The 15443-nt window shown below is 34.9% G+C and overlaps 1 protein-coding gene across 1 annotated transcript; it reads right to left on the bottom strand.

The window, feature by feature from the left end:
• Positions 1-6451: 6451 nt before the first annotated feature.
• On the bottom strand, positions 6452-13911 carry LOC125808970 (tyrosine decarboxylase 2). Its single transcript, XM_049488648.1, has 12 exons — positions 13681-13911; positions 12772-12844; positions 12305-12535; positions 11733-11896; positions 11381-11521; positions 10539-10598; positions 9244-9408; positions 8895-8951; positions 7722-7786; positions 7081-7204; positions 6764-6901; positions 6452-6647 (listed from the first exon to the last, which is right to left on the bottom strand). The coding sequence occupies exons 1-12, from the start codon at positions 13780-13782 to the stop codon at positions 6525-6527; spliced, it is 1443 nt and encodes a 480-aa protein (XP_049344605.1). The 5' UTR covers positions 13783-13911; the 3' UTR covers positions 6452-6524.
• Positions 13912-15443: the final 1532 nt, after the last annotated feature.

Genomic DNA, 15443 nt, shown 5'->3' with positions numbered 1-15443 from the left:
GCAATTTCTAAGTTATACAACAAGGTATGTAATGCTATTCGATTAAACATTCTTTGGCATGAAATCTGATATTTGCGATTAATATCAATGACGTGAATTTCCTAAGTTCTATTCCTAGTAAATGAAACATAGTCGCAACATACAATCTCCAAAATAGCTAACAATATTCCCCCCCCTCTCCTTAGTGTGTAGAATTGCTTCATTAAATGTTTATTACTCTACATTTGTATAATTATCCTCATATGTGCTAATATAGAAATGGTATTCACAACTGCAAGCTTGGTAAATTATCCTCTTAGTCAATTGAAGTCAATTGTGCCATTTAAGCTCACAAGTAATGCATTGATGTTACATTGCTCCTTATGTCATTGTTACTGCCTTGAAGTATTATTTTCATGTCTTCTACTACTGGTCCGTAGTTCCAAATATCAAGAATGATTATGACCACTAAAACAACAATCTCAAAGATTAAAAAATCAAATTGAAGCAATCTGTATAACTATGGGTGGCAGCCCAGGGAAAAATGACTAGCATGGGTCGATCCCAATTGGTATAGAAGGGTGGCAGCTCAGGGGTAAAAGCCTAGCATGAGCCGATCCCAATTGGTATAGAAGGGTGACATCTCAGGGGCGAAAGTCTAGCATGGGCCGATCCCAATTTGTGTAATTATGAGAATAACATCTCTGGGGTTAAAATGCATAGCATGAGTTATCCTCTGCTACCATTGATCAGCTGTTCATTCGTATCACATGCCTTATAAAGATCATAACACACATAAAAGTAAAGAAATGAATGTAACATACATGATCCTACAAAAGTAACAAAGGTGGTCGTATTCTGATCTATGCACTTACATACGGATACTTGATGTCAATTGAGCCTTGTTTTACATATGTTATTGCCTTACATATTTAGTACATTTTTTCGTACTGACGTCCCTTACGGGGACGATGCATTTCATGCTGCAAACACAGGTACTCCAGCCAATAGGCCTCCTTAGTAGAAGCACATGTACTCAACTGCTATTGGTGAAGCTCCAGGTTGATTCGGGGCTTACCGAGTCTTTGGCACCTAGTTTGTTGTTGTATGATAGTTAAGGGTAAGGCAGGGCCTTGTCCCGCCCTAAACTAAGGTTTTCTATCTTTTAAAGGCTTTGTAGACTAATGTATATAGTTCAGTTGCGTCTTGTCTCATAACAAGTTGTGGCCTCAATAGCCAAGTCTTGTATATAAGTTTTGGGTCTACTTATGTTGGTTCGTACCGCTGCATCCTATGTGAACTTGTCACAACTTTAAGATTGTCATAGTTATTATATGCATAGTAAGCACATGTTACATATTGGTTCTCTCAATCCTTTAGGGCATCGGGTGCGTGTCCGTCTTGGTGGGAAGTGAGGCGTGACATTTTCATTGCGAATCCAAATTTTATCAGACTCTAATGTGGGTATTGAGCATCGAATGAAAAAATGAAAGAAAAGAATTGATCTGGATAAGACAAAATCAATAATAGTTCATTTAGTAGAGGTATAAAATTGGAAAAACTACATAAATGAGCCATAAAACTCAAAATAATTATATGTTTATAACCCAATTCAAAGTAATTCAGAAAACACCCATTCTCTAAAAAGAAAACGTTAAGAATGATAATTTTCTCTTTCCTAATACTAAATTTGTATCATATACTGTATTGGTATCACTAAGACTGACAATTTCGCTTAATTGATACTAAATCAATATATATATATATATATATATATATATATATATATTGTATTGGCATCATTAAGGTTTTTTATTCAGAAATTACTCATTAGTCAATGATACTATAAGATTTTATATGTACTCTTACAGTATAGATTATATATGTACTCTTATAGTATCATTGATTAATGAGTAATTTCTAAATAAGAAACCTTAATAATTTGATTTAGTATCAACTAAGCAAAATTATCAGTCTTAATGATAACAATACAATATATGATATTGATTTAGTATAAGTTAAACAAAATTAGTTGGGGGGTATATAGTGTACTTTTTTAGTGGGGTATGGATATAAATGAGTGTATGTTTGTAATTGTTTTTCTTGGGGTATTTTCTTAGTTCCCCCTATAAAATTAGTGTTTAAAATGTTGTATTAGTAATGTTTATAATAATTATGTTGAACTTATTGTTATGCATAGTTTGATTTATTATATTAAAAATAACATGCTAAAATTAAAAAATTATTTACAAAAATACTCTCCATATATATCATGGAAAAGACGTGGAAAACTTTTTGAGGGGAAATTGTGTATTTAATCATATACTAATGCATACATTATAATCCTATGCATTACGAATACGATGAATTTTCATATATTAGTTAGTTATGTATACCTTAATACCAAATAGAGTGCATACATTAGTTATATATAGGTAGAAAAGTGTATCAATTATGGTACTAGTGTTAGTAATACATAAAGCTAATACATGCATTATTATTTTTTTCAATACATTCTATCAAACAACCCCTAAAGTTACAAATATTTGATTATGGAATTATCATTTAAATCATATTTACAATGTATAAACTATATAGAGTTTTCACTTTGAAATAGTTTTAATTATACAATTTTTGATGTTTTATGTGATTGAAGTTCAAACATATAAACTGAGTTTTCAATAATTTTTGCTTGCACTTTGTTAGCTACATATAACTGAAGTTTAGTAACTTTTATTTTAACTTCAAACATAAGAAAAATTGAGTTCAATTATTTTTACATGAAATTAATTTTAAACAAAACTATCTAAATTTTAGTCGTACAGAAATTTAAACATCACGGATTTAAATTTATTTCTAAGTGAAACATATTGCAATAGTTTTTAAAATCCAAATAAAGTGCCCCACCATGATTTTTTAGGTAGAGTGTACATCGTACAATCTACAACATGACAAAAAAGATATCAATGCAAGTTTTGTTTCAATATTCTAGTCATTCTCATTAATGTTAGCAGTGGAGCAAGCCAAAATTGATGATGGTACGGGAGAAAATATTTGTTAAAGGAAAATAAATATTTTTTCATAACGAAGCAAAAAACATAAGGTTACACAGATCCTAAGATTTCACTTATGATAACACATTGGATAAACTGTTGTTGGTAAGTAAATAGAAATATATAATCACAAATGCACCCTACATCATCCTTTTTGCCCTAAAGTGGCATCCGATCCCTACTAAAGATTCTGTTGTTGCACAGCTGCAACCTTATTTTTTCACCCTTTTTGAATAAAGACAGTAAAACATCACTAACAAAGTCACCATTTCTGGCATACACACACACACACACTTAAGGATCAGATTCCAATAAAGTGTTTCTTGTCAAACAACCTAATTGAAACCTTTATTCTCACTTACCAAAAGCTTGAATGATCACAAAGATATTCCTGTGCTCAGTTAATGTAATATACCTAAGTTATTCCTCAAACATCCACACTTGGATACTGACAAATCAACAACATTTTCTAGTACCACTCTGCAAGGTATTATACTTGCTTTGTTGTCACTAACAACAATAATAACTACGTCTTAATCGCCCACATTGCGCTGTTAGCTTGCAATTGTTAACAAATTAAAATATAAAAAGAGGAACAAAATTATGAAGCATGTTGACTCATTCACAACAAGAGGACACATATTTAAATGCAAGTTCAAGAAACAACTTTCAACTCTCTTACTGAATCTTTTATCCCCTATTTTTTCTTTATGATTGGTACTTCAGGTTTATGCTTTGAATAACTCGAGCATAAACAAGGAACATAATTAAAGGCACGATGAACCTCTTATTTTCACTCTCTTTGATAGTGCCTCAATGACTTGAAATTATTGTGCTTGAGTTTTTTGTTTCGTCTTTTGGATTTCTATACGTTCTTATCAGAAGAAAAAAGATAAAGACTTCTGAAGGATGTAAGGTCATGTTTATCAGTATAATAACATAAGAGGATTCTATGCCTGCTAAAGGTCCTTCTGCAAACTTGAAGTATTGCACCTTACATGTTTGCCCCTTTTGAGTAAATGACAACCAAAAATCACCAATTCTCTTATCCACTCAGAGAGTAATATCCATAAATACTCAAGCTATTGTATGACCAAAGGTAATGAATACTTCCAGTATATGTTGCCCAAAGGATCAATTTCAATCATATGTTCTTTGGCGAAAACCATGTAACCTTTATTCCTGTGCTCAGACAATGTAATATACCCATGTTAATCTTGAAATTTACATACTTGGAAATCGACATTACTGGAATAATAGAGCACTAACTAACGAAAAATGAGCATTTGGAGCACCTATTACAGTTCACCACTCGCCCAACACCACTTCAACCCATATCAAAGGAATATATCTTATCTGATATAGGCTTTTCTATTATATGCATATCTCTATCCCTATTAAAATTGAATGGTCTTGTTTTCTCTCTCTTTCCGTTATGTGACAGGAGAACATATTCTAATTTAAGTTCGTTCCAATGAATATATGGGCCACTAAGGTAGAGGGGAAATGACTACACGATGCATATGTATCTAGGAAACATATGCCATTTATCTCTACCTTATCCGTGTCATCATTGCCTGAACCACTTGATCTCAATCATCATTCCAAAATTCCCTGGGCTCACACTCTAAGCTCATGCCTTGAAACAAATAAGAGTTCACAGATTCGACCTTCAGGGCAATGCCAAGGGCTATTCTCTATTGGGTTTTTTATATTTCAGTCTAGCAACAAGGAAGTGGTAGAAAATATTTACAAACTACTTTTTGCTGGGCTTCTGTGTTCTTTGATTCTATAATTTCACATCACTAACCCTGTCATGCAGTACCAAGTTTTAGGCAATATACCTCATTTGTTTTTTTATATTTATAACTGCACTACATTTGCCACTCTTGCTACTGACCACAAATACAAGCAACTGAGGTTTCAGAGTACAATTGATCAAAATTTATTAAATAGGGTGTATTATCCCTTAATCTTCTTCCCCTTGAACTTCAGTGGATACATGACCAATTTTGAGTGGAAGTGCATGGATATTCAACTGTCCATAAAAATGATAAGATGGGAAATTTGCGAAAAATTCCATTGGTTCTTGGTTCTAGTCTTCTAGAGCATGAAGGCTAACTGGAGTGGACCAGGTGGAAGGATCTCCTATGTCAATTAGAGTTTTGTTGCTTATGATGAGGCAGGAAAAAGAATATTTTATAGGGGGATAGAGTGACAACCTAGGGAGTAGTCTTATGCTACTAAGACAGTGTTAGCGGGAGGCAGGGGCCATTTGATACTGAAAGAGATTTGCCAAATGATGAGTAAAGAATAGTGGGAAAGGGTGAGCTCGACCATTAAGATAATAGCCTCTTGTGCTAGCCTGATAGTTTAAAATGTTCTGTTTAGAAAAAGTACCGATGTCAACACTCACAAAAGCAACTGACCACTTCTCCCTTTTAGTAGCTATTTATCACAAACAATACGTAACGCTCACTTCCACTTTTCTAAATAGCAAGCATATCTCGTTTCCGTTGCTGCTGCTGAAAGATTATCATTAGCTAGTGGTCTCTACACATGCTCAAGTCCTAATTCACACTTTAGACGACATTTATAAATCATATCCTTGATAAACATGCCACAGCAACACAGCATATTGAATTTAGGATAAAGTAGTATAAATTTTGGTACAGCATTGGTGTAACCACCAAAAAATGCAAAAGAAAGGAAATCAAATAGAATTTTGGATAAAGCCTAAGAGTGCTCATCGTAGGAAGTTAAAATTACTCTCAATAACTATACTTTAAAATGGTAATACAGTGTGCACTTATCTCTTCTCAATGTGTCTTGATCTTCTACTCTTGCTGATGGTCCTAATCTCATACAATTGCATAAGTGAAATCTTATTGCATCCTCGAGTCTTGGCAGTATAACTCTATCCAACTTAATAGACGAGGTATTCTTCCCCTTTCTAGTATGATATCAGTTAGACCAACAACACCAACAACATACCCAATATAATCCCCACATGTGGAGTCTGGGGAGGGTAGAGTATATGTGGACCTTACCCCTACCTTGTGAGGATAGGGAGGCTGTTTCCGATAGATGAAACGGAAACAGTAATAACAGGCAGTAACAGCAGCAAGATAATAAGATAAATGGGGTGAAAGAAACAATCAGGTAGTACTAGAGGTCTAAATTTTGACGGATATAAATGGGTCACACTGAAATTATTAAAGGCAATGATGATTCTTTCAGCCAACTATCAGAGTTCAAGATTTTCCGAATTCAGTTGAGTGACATCATGAGATCAATGATAAAATGTAGAGGTAGACAAGCTTCCAATTGTCGCAGAAAAGCAAAAAATCCCAGCAGTATTCTAAGCTTCATTAAGTAGAACAGAAAAGTCCATCAAAGTACTGTAATAAAAGTATCAATGAGAACAAGACAAAAGAAATTGCATTTCTTTAATGTGGTCAATTATTAATGACGTGAAATAATGGATTAATATTAACATTTACTTAACAATGTAGCAGCCTCATCTTGTAAAACTTTCCAAGCTCCAACAATGTGCCTCTCTTCTGTCAGTGGAGCCCCTACTGCAAAGCGCAGTATGTATCTATCTGAAAGAAGCTGCATAATTCGTTGAAAGTAAGCTGTCTATGACTAAATTACTGAAGCAATCGATTTAATCCCCAGTTCTGAGTAAAAGACAAGTTTCTAGGGAAATTCGCTTAATTCAAACATACCGTGTGAGAAATAAATAGTTTCCCAGTTGAGTTGACAGAATCTAGCAGGTCATGGTTCAGTTTGTTGGCATAATCTTCATTACTAGGGGGTGGAAGTAGGCGAAAACAAACCAATGAGAACTTCCGAGGGGTGACAATCTGCAGTAAATAAACTTCTCAGAGGACAGATTTGTTAGTTAGAAGAGATATTGGGAGCTTTTCATAGAAACAAGGGGATTTGAGCCTTTCTAAAAGGTAGATTTTGGCCAGTGTCTGTAAAGATCCTACTTGACTTGGTCAAGCATTCCACATAGGTTACTTTGATATGAAGATTTTACCTCAAACCTCTTGTCTTGAGCAACAAGTTCTTCAAATAGCTTTGCTAGTTCTATATGATTTCTTATGTAAGCTTGAAGCTTTTCCAGCCCATAGAGTCTCAATACCATCCACAGCTTCAGTGATCTAGTTAATAAACCAAGTTAGATACAAGGAAACTGCACCTGAATGTTGCAATAAGTTCATCAGAACTTTCTAAAACAGAGTTCTTTGAGTATGCTACCAAAAAAATATTGAAATGATGTTGAGTTTACAAAAATGTTTTAAATCTTGAAGAACTTAAGCTTGTGGATCATTAAGCTGTAACATGTTATTTTTAAAGACCAAGATATTTCATAAACCTGCATGACAGGCTAGCTTTCATGTGTCATCATAGTAGCTGAGTAGGAGTAATTCATTCAAACCTGGAGCAGTAACATTTAAGAGTTCACTAGATCATAGATGCTCTTATTCACTATCCAGCGTTCTATATTTATTGTCATTTTGCTTTAAGATATTTATCACTTGAACAGTATGTAGCACTGTTTCCAACCTAAAGTAAAAAATATAATTGTGTCTCCTCTCTACAAATTCAAACTTTTAGGTGGAACGGCCCACAATTCAACATGCACCTAACTAACTTTATATGACATTAATGGCATACCTGAACCTGCGTCCAAGAGGAACTTGCCAATCTTTGTAATCCACAACCAAGTTTTCTTGAGAGGCCTGGAGTATCAAGGGTATTACTATAGGGTGAGCCGAAATTTTTCACAAGCAAATGGATGATCAAACTATCGACAATGTTAGTTCCAAATAGAAAATTCAACTGGTTATAAAGTTAAACATTTGAACTTTTGAAATATCTCCAAAAGGAGGATGTTACATATTGAAATTCAATAATAATTTACTTCATGCAATAGAAGCCATTTCCATCAGAAGTTTGGCTATCAGATGCTTAGAACAGATAGAGTGGATGCCTCAAAAGCACAAGATAACTAGTTTACAAAACAAAATTAAGTTACAGAGCATGCAGATAATACCTTTCAGTCAAGACAATGATATACATAGAAAAGACTGATCTAAAGAAAACGGAGATAGAGTTTGAAGCATCTTCGCAAGGAAGGGTAAAAGGGAGCTGCTACTCAACTCCCACCAAACTACACAAGAATGGATCATTATCAGTAGGGGAAACTAAAAGTAACCTATGTGTGATTACATTTCATAAATCTAATAGTCATGTCATCCCCGGGATTTTATCTAGTGGTAAGAGCGCATCGTATGATGTGTGATTATGCACATGTCACAGGTTCGAACCTTGCCGCAGCCAAAAGCCTGGTATTTAAGTGGATAAGGGTGAAGGACAGACCCATTATCCACCGAGTTCCGAACCGTGCATCACTAACCCTCAGGCATTTCTCGGTTATCAAGAAAAAATCAATTTCCATTTTCATACTTTGAATAAACAAGAAATGAGCCCTAGTTTATCTGTATTAGACTGTGGGATAATATCATGTTCCACGATAAGATAATTACTCCCTCCGTCCCATTTTATGTGGCACCTTTTCCTTTTTAGTCCGTCCCAAAAAGAATGTCACTTTACTATAATTAGAAACAATTGAACTTTAAAATACCCCTTTTAACCTTAATGAAATGATTTTCAACCCCATAAATATCTAAGAATTGTTTTAGACTGCAAGTTCCAAAAGTCTTCCTTTTTGTCTTAAACACCGTGCTAGGTCTAAGGGTGCCACATAAAATGGGCGTAGGGAGTATTTAGTACTACTAACGAAAACTGAAAATGTCAAAGTACAAGCATTGAACCAAGGATACTTACTTTGTTTTTGAGATACTCGGGATTTGTTGACAGTGACTGGATGAGTGCACTCCGGTCCTGTTCAGATGAAAATGCCATAAAGTCCAGTTTTCCAAACAATATAAATTCATGTTAGCTCCCGTGTCTGGTAAAGTAAGCGTCCAGTAAATGAACTAAGAAGATGAATTATCAGAGCAGCAACTCTAAGAAAATCTGGCCATCTAGAGAAACTGTTTCCAGCATCACTTAAGATAACATGCACTGCATTCAGTTGAGAGATATTTGGAAATGTACTGTGGTCTTCATTTAGTAGTTGATTGCATGCAATTTTATTTATTTTATAGAATAACACCAGAAAATAATCCTGTACCTTGACCCAGAGAGCGGAACAGTCAAAGTTTGTCAGGAACCACTTATGTGCATTCATGTTGAAAGAATCAGCTTCCTCTACACCATTCATATAGCCCCGGTATTCCGGACAGATACATGCACTTCCAGCATAGGCCGCATCCACATGAAACCATATGCTTTTACTCTGCAAATAGGCATGTGACTTAGCCTTGTTCTATATGGACTTGACAGTGGATATATGGACTCATTAAACAAGGAAATCAAAGAACATAACAAGGTATACTGCTAATGATAACAAAACATCTGATTAAAGAGGATTGATGCTTAAGGTACTGAGTTCCAGAACCGGAAGGTTCATTAAATGGCTTACAGGAGTGGGATATAGAGAAGTATAAGTCTATAAGATGATTCTTCCATAATCTTAGTCCACAAAAAATACAGATTATACTTTATGTTGCTTTGGGCATCACTTTTATGGTTTGTGCTTGACATCAGTGAGGGTAAAATCCAGCTATCTATGATTTATGGTTTTACCCAAGTGTGGGATCTTGAAGTGAAGATTGTGAATACTTGAGCCAGTGGTGAGCAACAAATACAGGTTCATGAAAGAAGTCTATCAATCACAACAAAGGGAAAGTAGCGATATTTAATTTGTTGGATACTTGGCATTGTTGTTTCATGGTTACAAATTTTAGCTTCACTCTGCAGCATCAAAATATTCAGACCTGTAAAATTTTACGTTAATATTTGAGCTAGTGGTGAGTTATATGCAGTCTAAACCAGGAAAAGAAATTAAGGAGAGAGAGAAGCTTACCAGCCTTGGAACTTAATTTTTTGTTCGATTCAAAGCAGAGAACAACAGTAATGATAAACAAAGTTATAATACATTTGGGAGTATGTAAGTTGAAATGTATACGTGAAATATGAAGAATGGTGCAATTAACAACTAAATGTCTACAATAAGGAATCTATTAGAGTGAGATCTATTAGAATTCAATTATATATAAATTCTTTTGGTCCACAAAAGTATAATAAGAGAGTAGCAAAGGAAAAAAATTAAAGCAAAAGTGACAAAATTGCAACACTGAAAAACTAACAAAACGAACCAAATGAAAAAAATTGATCTGAGTTTGCCATCTAAAAACTGAAAACTGTGAATGAATAAAACCAAGCTGACTGAACTAACCAAGTGCCCAGTCCTAGTTTTAATTTTTAGCAATGGTCATACTTCCTTTCTTAGTCTATAAGTTTTAAAAAATCATCCCCCCAACAGATTCTCCCTGCATGATATCCAAACACCTCACCAGACTTTACCTTGGCAATCTTTCCCAGTTCGAGCAAAGGATCCACAGCAGTTGAAGATGTTGTACCAATCTGTGCATGAATAGCAAAAAATTGCTTAAGCATTTTAGAATGCACAGAAAGGAAATTACACGTCAAAAGTAAGCAAAAGAGATATGAGAAAAACTCGGAAGGTGGCATCCATTAATATTCTACTACACATGTCATTATATACCAACTTACAACAATCTCTGATTACCAACAATTTGCATCTAAAGCTTTAAACTAATATACTGGAGCCCATTTTACACTCGTGATGTCTCACATTTTAAGCGACTCAGAGTGCTTACATTTCACCAACTTACTGATACATTAACAAATAAAAAGAACACTTGTGCATGGAAAAGCACCTAGATAAGTTTTACTTTTTGTATACAATGGTGAAGGTCCTTATTAGATGTTATTAATACAACAAATCATTTATATGCCAACTAGACAAGCCAATATAAATATCTCACAAGAAAAAATGAATTCAAAGAATGCATTAAATGCAAAAAAAAATAAAAAGATACTAAAAGGTTAGGACAACCTTAAAAAGTCTCAAACTCGGATTTTAAGTTCAAGACACTTGTATCTTAACAAGGTACAGTAATCACAATATGACATCATTAAATTAATGATCTACTTTCTCTCTCTAGAACAGGAATTAGCAGTAACTTATCTTGTCAATGAGAGAGACCTAAGGACCTCGCAATATCTTACCCGAAATGAGAGAAACCTAAAAAGTAAAACCAAAATATAGTTCTCTTGCTAATACATTGAAAGATATGGTTTGGCGAGATGAACATGGTGTCTTCTTTTTCTATTTCCCTTACAGTAGCACAAAAGAAGAAAGGTATTAAACCAGTGGCCATGTCATGTGATACTGCTTCTGAAAGTGTATCAGGAGAAAGAGCATAATCCCTGGATGGGTCTGCTTTCAGCACCCGAAAGTTCTCAGGATAAATTCCTCCTATCTGCCACAAGAAAGAAAGAGAACTATATCTCAGAGACGAATTCCATTGGTTAGAAAAAGAAACTTCTTTTGCAGAAAAAACCCTTTTTCATATGTTCGATGTAGCTAAATATTGGTGTACGGAACATGATCATCCTCTACTTTTGTTTTGTCACCGTTTTTGCCAAGTAAATCAACAATCACACACAACTTCAATCAATTCCGGCATATACCTGGCAAGCTTTCTGTAAAGAAGAATGAGTTTGATCAGAACAATAGACCACAAGTTTGCTAATTGCATCTTTTCCGACTCTTCTCAGAACCTTGTCCCTAGCAGCTAAAATCACAACTAGAACAGCTTCACTTGCTGTTCCCTGTATCACTCCACCTCCTTGACCTGAAAGTCAATTTAAACAAAAGGATACTAAATTGTGGCCAATCAGCTCCCCTGGTTGACCTTAGCAAAGATATCTCTCGGAAAGGATATACAGTGGACATATTTAAGTGATCATCCATCTTTCAATCAGCTTATAAACATATGGTTCTATTCTCTCTCTCCTAACTTTTAGCTTAACTTGTCTCAATATTCTAGTACACAACTTTTAACCAAAACTCAAGACCAAGTGAGCTCCAAGAGAACAAGATCTCTAATTTCAAATTTTTACTTTGTCGCAATAAGGATTCGAACTGACAAATTTTTCGCGCACAAATCTATGATTCAACCATTTTTGACTGCTGGATTGGAAAATAAAAGGCATGTAGCTTTTTAGAAGAACAAGAAGCTAATGTCAAACAGTTATGTTACCTGTTGAAAGGAATTCATCAGGCAACTTAAGTGCTTTAGCAAGCCAATCCAGAACGATCATTTCGAGTTCTGTCGCTGCTGGAGAAGTTATCCAACTAAAGCCCACCATGTTAATCCCGGCACTGAGCATTTCCCCCAAAAATCCAGCCACACTACTATTTGAAGGAAAATATGCAAAGTAATCTGGGCTCTGCCAGTGGGTCACCCCTGGTAATATTTTTGTTTGAACATCTGGATCAAATGCACCAAGATCCAAATTACACACATTAGCATCCTGCTCATCAATGTCTTATTCATTCATTGTTAAGATGATGCAAGAAGTCGAAGAAACCAATTATACAAAATATCCAAAAATTGAATATCTAACCAATATATCCATTTTGACAGCACAAGGAGGCATTGATAAATATATTAAAAACAAACAGAAATGGAAAAACAGAAAATAGAGTGAAAACTAAATATTTCACCTTCAAGAACGTTTTGCAATGTCTCAGAATGAGCAGGTGCGGTTTCAGGCAAAAGCTTACGAAGATAACCAGGCTGTGCAAAGACAAGGCGTGGAAACAATCAATAAATGAGGTCTAATTACTAACAACTAAACAAAGCTTTATGATGAGCAATGATCTTTCATCTGGTGACCAACTAGGATTAGTAGACATGCATGTGAAACAACTAGACCCTCGTTTTGAGTTTTAATGATCCATTTCATGTATTGCACAGGTTTATGAAAGTGAATTTTCAATACGAATCTTCACCACTATTTAGTTGGGGCTCGTGATGATACTTTCTAGGTTCATGTTGACTCATACTACACTTCAGCATTGTGCATGCAGATACCAATCCAAGTACCCTGCAGCTAAAGAGGGTGCTAAGGAAGTTGATCTCGAGATTTTATTTTTTTTAATTATTTTTTTATTTGACGACCGTGGTGTCCGGGCCAGCTTTCGCGCACCTCGATTTATTCCACCGGATACCTACCACCAGCAACCAGTGGTGATTTTCTTGTTTAGTTCGCAGTACCTTGGAGTCTCTTCTGTTCTTTCTCTACTGTTCTTTCGTTCACACCAGGATGTACTTACTTTTGAGAAGCAATTGTATTTACTCTGTATCAGTTCATAACTTGAATCACCGGGTTTGGGATTATTTTGTATTTCTGCATTGAATTATGACTTAGACATGGCACTATTTATGTTATTTTCAGCATTTTTGTCCTCACAGCTTAGGGAATTGGATTGGGTCATGACAGTATCAGTATGCATGCAAAAAGAGTGAGCTTAATCAATATCATTTTGAATAGGTCTGAAAATTCTCCGCAATATGTCTAGGTTAAAAGCAAAATTAACTATTGAGGAGTTATCAGAGAAATTGATATAAACCTGAACTTGACTGAGAACGGGGAAATTCTCAATGTTTTTGTAGTAATCAGCAATGAAATCTACCATCTTGTGACCATACTCTCGCAGTTGCTCTGCATCCATCGGCTTCAATTCCCCTTCCCTAACCACAAACCAAACAAAGAAAACAACAAAAATTACATCCAAACAGAAGATATCAAACTTAATTCTGAGATTTTCATGTTTGCGTATAATTGGGACTTACATTTCACTGAATGGTATGAACTCTGAGTGAAAGCTTTGTGGTGAGGGAGAATGAAATACCAGTTTTTGATACGCAGACGGCAGAGCAAAGGACAAGTGGAAGACGCCAATGTCCCACGTTACATTTACCAACTCCTCTTCTTTTAGATGAATGGTGAGTTTTTGAGGTCCTCACTGGCCACTGCATCTTTTTTTTTTTTCTTTCCTATTTCATCCCTTCGCATCTATAAATAAATAAATTAATAATACAAAGTGAATACGATTGTTTTTTCAACATCTGAATGTACATAATTTATTTAAATGTACATAATAAATATATACTTCAAATAAAAATTAAATAAATATTTTTAAAAAATTATTATTTGATTAAAAAATGTAACACCCATACTAGTGATGATGGAGATAGTTTGTAGTGGTGGTGGTGATGGTAATAATTATTGTTAGTGACTAGTAATGATGGTATAGTTGTGATGATGAAGGTGGTTGGTGTTGTGGGACTATCATAATGGTGGCGATTTGGAGCGGTGTTGGTGGTTGTAATGATGAAGTTGGTTGATGTTAGTAGTTGGTGGTGGCTGAAGAATGTGTGGTGGTTGGTGATGTGTTTGTGATAGTAGACGGGGCGGTGGTGCTAGTTATGATAATGTAGGTGATTGGTAGTAGAGATTGACCATATATAGTGATGGTAGTGGCTAATAGTAGTGATCGAGGTGGTGATGGTGTGATCGGGGGAATGTATGATGATAGTTTATGACAGTGTTAGTTGTGATGGGGTAGTTTACTGATAGTAGGAATCGATTATAGTGGTTGATAGTGGTGGTGGAGGTGGAGGTGGAGGTGGTGGCAACTATAGAGACAGTGGTGGTGATGACAATGGATATAATCATGATGATGAAGGAGGTAAGTTTGATAGCAACTGCCATTAATAGTTAACAACGGTGGTGGTTGTGATGACATGGGTGGTTGGTGGTAGACAACAGTAATGGTGGTTGACAACGGTGATGGTGATGGTGATGGGTGTACATGTTAGAGGTGGTTAGTGGCAATGGCTAATGATTATGGATAGATAGTGAATATTATCCACACACGAATACCTTTTAAAGATATTAAGACTCTGTTTTAGATCTGATTAAAACATATTAATACTCATTAAGTACTTAATTCGTATTGAAAACAAATGTACTTAATGGTCTAATGTCTGAACCATTCAGACTTAGACCTCCATGATGTGTAATCAAATGAAGCCTAAACTAGTCTCTTATCTTTAGATTTATTTTCAAAACCATCCTCATTCTTTCACATAGCACTAATAGTTTTTCATGTTTATACAGTTGGTGTGCTTTAATTCTATCCTCAAATTTATTTATTTTTTATATTGAAAGGTTTATTATATTGATTTCACGTGTAACAATACACAATTTCTTTTCTTACAATGTCATTTGTTTATAATAAATTGACATAGTTCATAAAACAAAGATAGATTCTTAATTTAACGATAATGATCTTGTATTAAATTAGGAGCCGTATTTTTCTCACCTTTT

The sequence above is a fragment of the Solanum verrucosum genome, unplaced genomic scaffold (assembly GCF_900185275.1).
Source record: "Solanum verrucosum unplaced genomic scaffold, falcon-dt-bn FXZP01000435.1, whole genome shotgun sequence".
Taxonomy (NCBI): Eukaryota; Viridiplantae; Streptophyta; class Magnoliopsida; order Solanales; family Solanaceae; genus Solanum; species Solanum verrucosum.
The sequence above is the reverse complement of the archived record's forward strand: the minus strand, read 5'-3'. Positions and strand labels throughout refer to the sequence as shown.

Coding starts and splice junctions, on each gene's coding strand:
- LOC125808970 (XM_049488648.1), bottom strand. CDS start 13,782: ATGGATGCAGAGCAACTGCGAGAGTATGGTCACAAGATGGTAGATTTC. Junction 7,205..7,721: donor CCTCTTGGACGCAGGTTCAG/GTATGCCATTAA, acceptor TTTATTAACTAG/ATCACTGAAGCTGTGGATGG. Junction 6,902..7,080: donor CTCAAGACAAGAGGTTTGAG/GTAAAATCTTCA, acceptor TATTTACTGCAG/ATTGTCACCCCTCGGAAGTT.